The sequence below is a fragment of the Oenanthe melanoleuca genome, chromosome 5 (genome assembly GCF_029582105.1).
Source record: "Oenanthe melanoleuca isolate GR-GAL-2019-014 chromosome 5, OMel1.0, whole genome shotgun sequence".
Lineage (NCBI taxonomy): Eukaryota > Metazoa > Chordata > Aves > Passeriformes > Muscicapidae > Oenanthe > Oenanthe melanoleuca.
The window spans coordinates 38,193,336-38,203,198 of NC_079339.1; the positions used below are offsets into that span (position 1 = coordinate 38,193,336).

General features: G+C 41.6%; 1 protein-coding gene across 1 annotated transcript; it reads right to left on the reverse strand.

Annotated features, from left to right (window-relative positions):
• Positions 1–3: 3 nt before the first annotated feature.
• On the reverse strand, positions 4–9,790 carry FAM161B (FAM161 centrosomal protein B). The gene is made up of 8 exons (XM_056492644.1): positions 9,427–9,790; positions 7,732–8,294; positions 5,669–6,006; positions 5,136–5,263; positions 4,687–4,854; positions 4,097–4,196; positions 2,565–2,695; positions 4–2,341 (listed from the first exon to the last, which is right to left on the reverse strand). The coding sequence occupies exons 1-8, from the start codon at positions 9,573–9,575 to the stop codon at positions 2,251–2,253; spliced, it is 1,668 nt and encodes a 555-aa protein (XP_056348619.1). The 5' UTR covers positions 9,576–9,790; the 3' UTR covers positions 4–2,250.
• Between the last annotated feature and the right edge of the window lie 73 nt (positions 9,791–9,863).

Genomic DNA, 9,863 nt, shown 5'->3' on the forward strand with positions numbered 1-9,863 from the left:
TGAGTTCCACATGGTGTTTTGAATATTTTTTTAACTGGAAGAGTCTTCAGAACTGGAATCATTGAGAATGCAGAGTTTTGCTAAAGTACTGTATGTCTGTAATAGCTTCTATGCAAAGGGAATGCCTAGAGTTTATATTGCTCCCTAGCTGAATGGAAGGGTAGTGCTGCTGCTGGTACAGGTATTGTAACCTGGAGGTTCCTACAGAAGCTTCACCAGGTATGGGGAATCAAAGTCTGATGCAGTTTGGCTGCCATCTCCGCAACTGATGGGAGAACTCCAGTGAGATGTTTTCTTTTCTACAGTATTTTTGTAGGTTAGCTGAACAGGCTGTAAATCTTGTAACTGAATACAGCCAAATATTTTCATAAAATGCAAAAATCCAGAATCATACTTGAAACTCTATTTCCATATCATTTTTGAGACACATTGAGACTACAGCTCTTTTTCAGAACAAAACTTTGTTTAGCAATAGAGATGTGAGTTTCAGTTACTTGGTTTGATGCTTTTACTTTCATCACATCTCTTCAATTTCTGTTTAGGGACCAATATGAAGACTTTAATTTAGTTGTTATATTCATGCATGTCACCTTAGTATTTGTTAAAAGGATACAGTATAGTAATTTTAACTTGTTCCTCCTTTCTTAGGGTTTCCCTTTTCACTTCACATACTTGGAAATGTCTTTTTTCAGCACCATTAACTTATTATTGAGACTAGCAACCAATTTCAGTAAATACCCTTTAAAATGTATGTATTAAAAATTCAGTCCCACTGCTCCAAATATATCCATACAAAGAGGCTTTAAACACAGCCTTGGAGCATGGAACTAATCTTCTTTCCTTCCTCTTTCAATGTGGCAAGGCACGGTGACAATATGGTTACATCACTCACTGCTCTTTTCCAGGGGGTACCCAGAGAAAGAACAGCCTCTCTATGTCCTACACAATTAAACCTGTGTAGGAACTGGTACACTGGTAACAGCCTTTCTGGAGCCCTCCAAGGAGCTTAAGCCTGTGTCAGTGTGGAGACTGAGTCACAAATGAGGATGCTGCAGTCTGGTGCATTCAGCCTGCAAAGTAGCAGTGTAAAACCCCTGGGCCACAAATTCTTGGATTTTAGTACTTTGTTATGATTAAAAACGTCATTATTTCAGTTTTATATCTTTGTCTAATGTGGTAGCTCTGACAGGTATTATATTTCTGATTTGATGGTAAGGCTGTGTTACAGTTTAAGGAAAAAAGGATTGAGGTGACAAAAAGAGACACATCATGTATTTTAATAAGTGAGGAAAAGATGATTGTTAAGGAAAATTGTGCAATACAGAAACATTATATCCATTTTAAAATACTTTAATGTCAAAGTGCAAAATTCTCAGAAAACATTCCAGGTGGCAAGGATTTTTATTTTTAAAGTGGTTATTAGTGTCAGGTAAAGAGAGATCACTAAACTGAAATACGCCATTCAAGATACACTTGGCATTTGAGTGCAAAGTCCTGGCAAGCAATACCTAATCTTTTTTTCTCCAAGTTCCATCTTTGATACCACAGTAATCATACAATTAGGACAACAATAACGCAAAGTGATGCACTGTTTAATTATAACCTTCTTTATAACTTTGGTTGTTTTTTGGGCCAAATTAATGACCTAAATTGATAAGATGTTGAAACACTTTAAAATCATGAAACATAGGAGATTTTTTAATACAGGAAGACCATTGCTTCTTACTAAAGGGAGGAAGAAGCAGAGCTGGTAGTGGGTGAATGAAGAATTAACACCAGAGAAAGACTTCCCTTTGAGTTTTCTCCCAAGGTGGGTCAAATCCTGATATTTGTTTGAAAGCATTCTACCATGGGTGTCTAAAACAGTGCACAGTGGAAGGCATCTTCCTTTCCATGTACTACTGTGGCATGAATGCAAAGAGTTGACACTACAGGATGTACCTCTTCAATCTTTAATATCAACTTTTATCCAAAGATAGTGCTTCAACCTCTTTAACGTGTTTTGTTGCCCATTAAAGGAAAAGAGCTCATGCAAGAGACACTTTAAGACTAAGGGAGGCTGCAAGGTTTGCTGGGTTTAACAAGACATGCTGTAAACAACAGTTGTTTTTTTTCCTTTACTAAATTCTACCATCTCACCCCATAGCAATTCTTAGGTGTCGGCTTAAACTATTAAGTTCCTGAGGACTAATCTGGAGATTCTTGAACAAAAAACCTCAAGAGCTGATTGATGGATTCTTCTGTGAGCTTTTATGTTGCCACTCCCTTTTTGCTCTGTTCCTCCTGAGGTACTCCTTCCTGTTCAGTACAGTCATCCTTTTCACCCTGAGGCTCGGGCAGCCTGCAGAAACAGTGATGGTCTAATACCAGAAATGGTTTTACCCATGCATATGAAAGAGGGTGCAGTCATAGGAATTCAGAGAGAGAAGCCACAATGCTTAATAAGAGCAGTGAAGTTGATTTAATTTTTCCTAGACTAGATTATGGAAACTGGAATGCATTCATAAACAAGGAAAATATTTTTAGTCACAGACAAAAGAGCAGTACTGCATTGTTTTTATCACCTGTGAACATCAGATTCTTCTCCCAGCAAGTGAGTGGCGTCTTTCCCTTTTTTCCTTACAAATTCTTCGCTCAGGCCAACCTGCTGGAGGGTGCGTCTGTAGCGACGCTCTGCTCCTTGACGAGCATCATGCTGTGAAATCCAAACTCAAACAGTAAGAACTGGGGATTCCCCATAACAGTCAACTTGTTTTGAAGTGCACATCTGATGCTTCTAATGGGAACAAGAGGACAACACAACCTCCTGTCCAAAATTTCTGTAATCCCTACAGTACAGTACCAAAACTGAACTGAAGCAGGACAATGTCTAACGTCTTTCAAACCCAGAGCTCACATTTTCCTGCTTCAGTTCTTTTTTTTCTTCCTTCTTCTGTTCTCCTCTTCCTACTACATTCCAGTCTTACCAGACTGGTATACTTGTGCCTGAATCCTAACTCTCACACTTTTGCACATAAAAAATGTGCAAAAACAGAGTTGTGTGAAATCCTGTAAGCACATTTGCTTGTAAGTGGTAAGAACTAACAGTGAAGTTAATAAATGGAGAGTGCCTGTGAAATAGCTTTGTATCAACTCAATTAAAAAACAAGCATCTTGGGTCCTGTATTCTCACTGCTTCCAAATGAACCTTGCAAATTAATGTAGTCTGAGATGAGGGTTTTCCAGAGGGACTGGCCAGTCCCTAAAGATTAAGGCATTCTGTATGGAAGGATAGAAGCCTAGTATCAATATGAGTGAACACTATTGATAACGGTGAATTCTTACCAATCTGGTACATGGAAATATTACCAGTGTTTATCACTGTATGTGTGATCTCAATGTGTGTTCTCTGCCTCCATTATCAGAACAGAAAGCCTGATCCAGGAGGGTACTTTCTGTTGAGACATTTTAAATCAGCATATTGTCAATGTATTGCCACTGTCTCTTACCAGCTGTAGTTCCTGCAAGGACAGGGAACTGAAAGAGAAAACTCATGGAAAAAAGATACAGTACAGATTGTATGTACACCTCAGGTGCAGTGGAGATTTGCAGCTGGTACTGTGTGATGGGTGAGATGTGCTGAATGCAGCCCCAGATTGCAAAGCCTACAGGTGATAAAAGCAACATAACCGTCATTAATGTTCCTCTGTAGCAGTAGAGGTAAAAAGTGCTTAATTGGACAGGGTTTTAAGGAAAAGTTTTGCATCTCTATAGACTGTAGTCTATGGTATTCAGGTGCAGAATAGGTATTTGTTTAATTTCTGGTGTGATAAGGCCTTGATTTTGATCAGACCATATACTGTGATAGCAATACATACTAGGAACTGGCAAGCTCCTAGAAATCAGCCTGAATGTTTTTTTCAAGTGGTAGGAAGGAATTTAAAGAATACTTTGGTGGCTTTTCCATGTGTTATTTTGAGTGCAGTCCAGAGATTATGCAACCTTTGGTATCTTCTTATCCATTAATTAATTTGGGACTAGATTTCTTAATGCCTGACTTCAATGAAAGACAATTTATCCTATTGTCCAGAAACACTCAAGGACTTTGACCAATTACCTTCGTGACCTGTTCGAAGAGGAATGGTCTGTTCTTGACTCGCAGCTGCATTTCTTCCAGTTCTTTTCTATATTCTTTTGTTCTGTCTTGCATATTTTGCCTGAAATGGAAAAATTGCCTGTCTACTATAGGTTCTCTCTGACTGTAGCTGATCGGGAATGATAAATTCTCAGTGAGTGTTTCATTCTTTAAATTACTTTGGTAATTCTCCTGATTCTGAATGCTGGGGAAAAAAACCCTATTGCTGACAAGTTATGGACCTATTAGCAAAGCTCTTCTTGACTGCAAGCAAGAAAACAGTGCTTACATTTTTAGAAAATTCTGTTCTTACGTATTCTTTACCAAGTTACACATTACAGTGAACTGGCTTGTATAAATTAGTTTCTACAAATGTTAATCTAAAGGAAACGGTTCTGTAGGAAAGGAAAAGCATGGAATTGTCAAGATACCCAAATGAATGTGGAATGGATACAACAGCCAAAAAAGGCTAGGCAAGGAATGTTTTTAGACCTAATCTGTCCTAATGAATTATCTGATGATCCTCAGTTAGTAGAGCAAACGGTTATTTTTGTGCAGGGTAGCATACTGACCTGATCTGTTTTGACTTTTCCTTTTGTGTTTCCTCCAGACTTTTATGAGGATCCAGTGCTTTTGCTCGGCTGTTCAGAGACTTTTGCATAGCTTGACATTTCATTTTCTGTTTCTCCAGCCAATAAATTCCTTCTTTGTCCCCTTCCTTTTTGCAATCTTGGGCATATCTATACAGAAAAAGTTACTGATGAACCCACGTGGAGTGCCAGACCACATGCTAGCTGGTAATTTCACTCTTGTAGTTCTCTAAGCCAAAAAAGCAACATTTCAGCCATACAAGTGTGCAGTTTCCAAAGCAACTGGGAGATAGAGCAAGACTTAGCAAAGAAAGAAGACAGAGAAACATTTAGGAAATGTATTAGTTAATGTGATGAGGGAAGACACTGGTGTTTTTTCCTCCATATTGGGCAGTAGTCGTACAGTCTTGTAGACAAACTTTTCTACCTACCTAATAGCTGATTCCCTCTTTCTAGTTGCATCTGTAATATGCACAGGAAGGGTGTTGGAAGAGAGAGAGGAAAGTCCAGGCAGAGAGTGACTTTTTTGCACTGAAACCTTGGAAAGCTTCTGAGAATCCTGAAAGAAATGAAACTTCATTCAGTGTATTTGTTCACAGACAGCTGCTAGAATAGAATCTCCTGTTATTTGCCTACCAAAGAGAACAGCTGGGGTATGAGAATGCACTCATTCTTCTCTCTTCCATCACCAGAGATTTACATGTGGTTGGGCTGAGGGACAAGGGGAAGGAGACATGATTAGAGCTATGAAAGGGTGACTGAGCTTTAGCTGTCATAGCTCATTCCTTTATGTAGAATTTTGTTCTCTTGTTTGGCCTAGAATTCTGCAGTACTCTCAATATAAGGGCAGAAGTCACAGGATGTTAATCATAATGATAGTTATTATTAATTAAATGCTATAAACTTGAGAAGTTGGGATCTCAGTAGGAGAAAGCAGTAACACAGAAATATCCAGGTATCTCACCTTTATCTTTTCATTAGCCTGCCTCTGCCTGGCATGGAGATTGGAGGTTCTTAGCTTGAATGGTTTATTACGAGTTGGCTCTTTGATTTCTTGTCTCCTTACTGTTTTCCTCTGAAACGTCCAGTACAGTTCTTCAAAATCTGGTATTGTTGGATTAATCCTTGGTTTGAAGCTGAAACTTCTGTCCTGTAAGAAGCCAAGTCTTTCCTGCTTAGTTCTGGTGGCAGTTCGGGACTGAGGCTCCCTCCGACAGTTGCTGGTATCTATAGGAGCTACAGAGCTCTTGAGCAAATCCTTTGCTCTCATTTGAATACGGATTTCCCTGTAGAGTTCAGCTTCTAAAGGATCAAAATGAAAGCAATAAGAAGAGTAGGAGTGACAAAAAAGGCTGTGAAATTGCCACTGCCCAAGTCTAAACTTTCCATTTTAATGGCAGCTAAACATATAGGAAAGACCAAACATCCTGTATTCTCCTTCCCCCCCTTTTTCAGCCCCTTTCTCCTCTGCCTCCCAGGGAAAGATAATTCAAAGATACCAGTAAAACCATGGTAGGGTGTCTTTCTTAGGCATTAATTTCTAGATATCTCTTCTACTTACTGGAGCAATAACTGAACATGACTTCTCATATTTTTAGGGGTACCAGGTAACTTGTGCCCTCTGTCTCCTTTGTCTTGCAGAAGTGTTAATCTTCCATACTAGTCCCATACTTTTTATATGGGACTTACAGCCGTGTTGACTGTGTGGTTACAAATGAGTAGTTCAAGTATACTTGTAACAGATGATGGCTTTTCTATGTAATCTCCAGCAGTAATATTCTGTATGGGAAAAGCTTTTAAGTAAGGAACATTTGATGGATAGATCACCTTTTGTGACAAACTTTCCATAGAATGTGTTTCAGATTATACCACCAAACTGAAGTCCTTCCCAGTGCAGCACTAAATATTTGTTAAAATACAGACAGTTTGTTTTGCTGGGGGTTGGTTTTTTGCTTTTAGGGAAAAAAAATCAGTACTGTTTCAAAATAAGATGGCTTTGAGTCATTTTATAGGTACTCACTGCCTGAAGTACGAAATGTTCATTTCCCCTCCCTTCTCATATGCCAGATAGAAATAGAACAATAGTTTGTCTTTTGCTGCCTTTAACCTTTCTAATCTATTTAGGTTACTACACCCCAACAGAATGTTTTCTCATGAAAATTGAACTGATGTGTCCTCAAGAAGAAATCACTGGGAAACAGTAAAAAAGCAGAAAACCATGAGAAAAGCCATGAGAATTATTAAGTACTGGCTTAGTTCCCACATTCAAGCGTGAAGTCTGAATTGCTTACTTCGAACTTTCAACTGTGGTGGCTTAAACCATCTGAAAGCAAGCAAGCATAAGTAACATTTCCTTGGCTGTCCTTCTGACTAGAATGGTCCTGACACCTACTTCCCCTGTTTTAGCACTTGAGCCACTGCAAGTGGGAAGGCAACTGGAAACATCAGAGAATAGCAGGAGAGATTTGACTACTACACTATCACTCAGAACCAAACTAATTGCCTGATTTGGGCTCAGAAAATATTTTTCTCCTCTCCTACGGGTTCTGTGCAGAATGGATCACTTGGGTAAGAGTAAAATTGTCAGATCTAAGATACTGCATGGACCTTGGAAACCTATGGCGCTTCATCTGTCTTCACGTTTGTGCCACAAATCATCTCAGTCCCTTTAGCGTAACCAAAGGTATGGAATCCAGTGCAGGGAAAGATTCCCAAACTGTCATGATCTGCAGCAAAATGGGTATGGAAATTTGTCAGAAGAGCTCAATGTGCCCATGTGTTCTGGGGAGTGGAACAGAACTGCTGTTGCTGACACTGACACAAGACTACTACACTTAGGGCACTCTACTGCAAGGGTATCTAAACCAAGTGTAACGACCAGTGACACACAGGAGACTCAACAACACCAGGGGACACTGGCCTTAGGATCCAAGTGATGCCCTACAGGCCATGATCTTACCTCCCAGCATGGAGACAGCACGGGACAGGCAGGGAGGTGCTTTTACAGAAAGAGCCCTGGCATTTTACCTTTGAGTTTATCTCCAAGAAGTGAGTCATAAGTAGATTTAGGTACTTTTTTACTGGCTTGCTTCTGTTTGGAGCTCTCATTTGGGGTTGCTGCTGCCAGGAATTTTTGTCTGATAGCTTCTTTCTTTTTCTCTTCCTTCTCCAGAAAACTGAAGGGCCGCTGTGTTGAAAGTAGGAGCTCCTTTCTTTTCTGTGTTGCTGCTTGCCTGCGAATCTCATTCTGTTCCATTATTTCCTGATAAAGGGGCAGAAACACATGGGCAGGTACAGGCTGTGCCCGGAATTGTTTCTGACATTCAGCTTCATCCTGGCTTTGCCTTTTGTCTCTCTGTTTGTCTAGTTCAAGAAACATGTATGACTTCATCAACTCGGACTTTTTGCGAGCTTCCCGCAGTGTCATTTGGAAAGGCTGAGGGATGGTGATGGAAGGAATCCAGGGAGATGAAGCACTTTTTGGCCTCAAGCGGGACTTAGGAAACAAGTGAGGCTTTTGCTGATCCCAGGTACTGTCTGAGGTGAGGTCGGTCAAAGAACTGGACTGCCTTATGTTACCAGATGTATGACTAAGACAAAGACATTATGAAGGGGAAATAAGTGAAAATATTAAAAAACAGAGTTAAAAGAAGGGAGACACTATTGATTAAGAGAAAGATACCATAGGCTGAGCTGGTTGTTAAAAGACAGGCCTAGGGTTTGCCATTCTCAGGCTCCATATTTCACTTTGCTACCAGTTTGTGAGCAGAGCTTTGCTTGTTTTGTTTTCCATGTATAAAATGGAAATTAGGCCTACTTAGCTTTGTCATGCAATTTGTTATGTTGCTAGCACTCTATTGCCAGAAAGGCCACAAGCAAACCAAAAAGTTCCAACTTTAGGGTTTTATGTTGCTAATAGCTACTCAACAGACAAATGCAGGAGAGGCAATCAGGCACACAGATGCACAAACCTAACAAATAGTGCCAAACACCAGCATTCCTGGGATGCTGATGGGAATGTCATTACAAGAAACTACTTTAGTGTGATGAGGTTCAGCTAGAGACTTTGTACCTGAGAAGACAACCATATTATTGATAATAAGAAAAAAAACCCACCTGGGACTATCCTGGGTCTCATTAAAATAGCAAACTTCTTATAGGATGTCTGAGCGTAATTGTGAAAGTGAGTGAAACTTCGGAGATTTTAGGGAAGGAATAAACGCAGGCAAAAGGAAGGATCAAGGTGAATCAGAGTGGACCATGAACAGGAAAGGGGGAGAGACAGAAGGTGCAGATCATGTGTGAACAGACTCCTGGTCAATACACTTGCTGGTGATTGCTGCAGTCTCTTCTTCACAAACTATTTGCTTTGTAAGAGCGTGCATGTGTGACCTGCTAGTGAATGCCAAGCTAGACTAACGACAAGGAAAGTCAGCTTGGAAAGACAGCTCTGAAGACTGGATACGGGATAGAAATGTGTGTCATCGGCTGGCACATTTTAAGCGTGATTAGCTGATGAGTGGGGTGGGGGTTTGTGCTGTTCGTGTTTTATGTGAACGCTGCTTTCGTGGGCACCTACTGACCCCGTCCTCCCTGCTGTGACTACATTTGTGGCCAGTGTTTTGGCACTACACACGTGCACTTTGGGGCTTCATGCTCCGCCTCACTGGCCAGAAGGAATCCTGCACCCCATCCTGCCATCCTTACCAGGTACCATCCTACCTCAGAGCCTCCCTCAGCTTCTCACGCAGAACTTCCGCCTCCCTCCTGAAACCCTCCAGCTCCTCATCTTCTTCGAACACCCCGAGGTCACCCCACAATTCTGCCTGGCACGGCACGCCCGCTTCTAAAGGAGACCGCCGGCCCCCCATCCCGAGAGGATGCTCCTTGCCCGGCGGCGGGAAACGCAGAAGTCGGCGTGTTACAGCCTGAGGGGATATCGCGTCACCTGGAAGAAATGAAATAAATGGGGAAGTGCTGGTTTTGAGGCTGCGACCCCGCCTCCCCGCCGGGAGCGCCGCGGCCGAGCCCCCGCTGGTCTGCGGGCCGCCGCCTCAGCCCGCCCCGCCTCCGCCTGCACCAATCAGCGCGGCCGGCAGCGCTCGGGCCCGCCCACTCGGCCTCCCGCAGCCAATCAGACGCGGGGCCGGCTGCGCGCG

What these genes read in the sequence shown, in the direction of transcription:
- FAM161B (XM_056492644.1), bottom strand. Translation starts at nt 9,575, where the DNA reads ATGGGGGGCCGGCGGTCTCCTTTAGAAGCGGGCGTGCCGTGCCAGGCA. An exon ending in AAGCTGAGGGAGGCTCTGAG is followed by an intron (nt 8,295 to 9,426) that starts GTAGGATGGTAC and finishes TCTTTGTCTTAG; the next exon opens with TCATACATCTGGTAACATAA. An exon ending in GAAGAATCTGATGTTCACAG is followed by an intron (nt 2,342 to 2,564) that starts GTGATAAAAACA and finishes CTGTTTCTGCAG; the next exon opens with GCTGCCCGAGCCTCAGGGTG.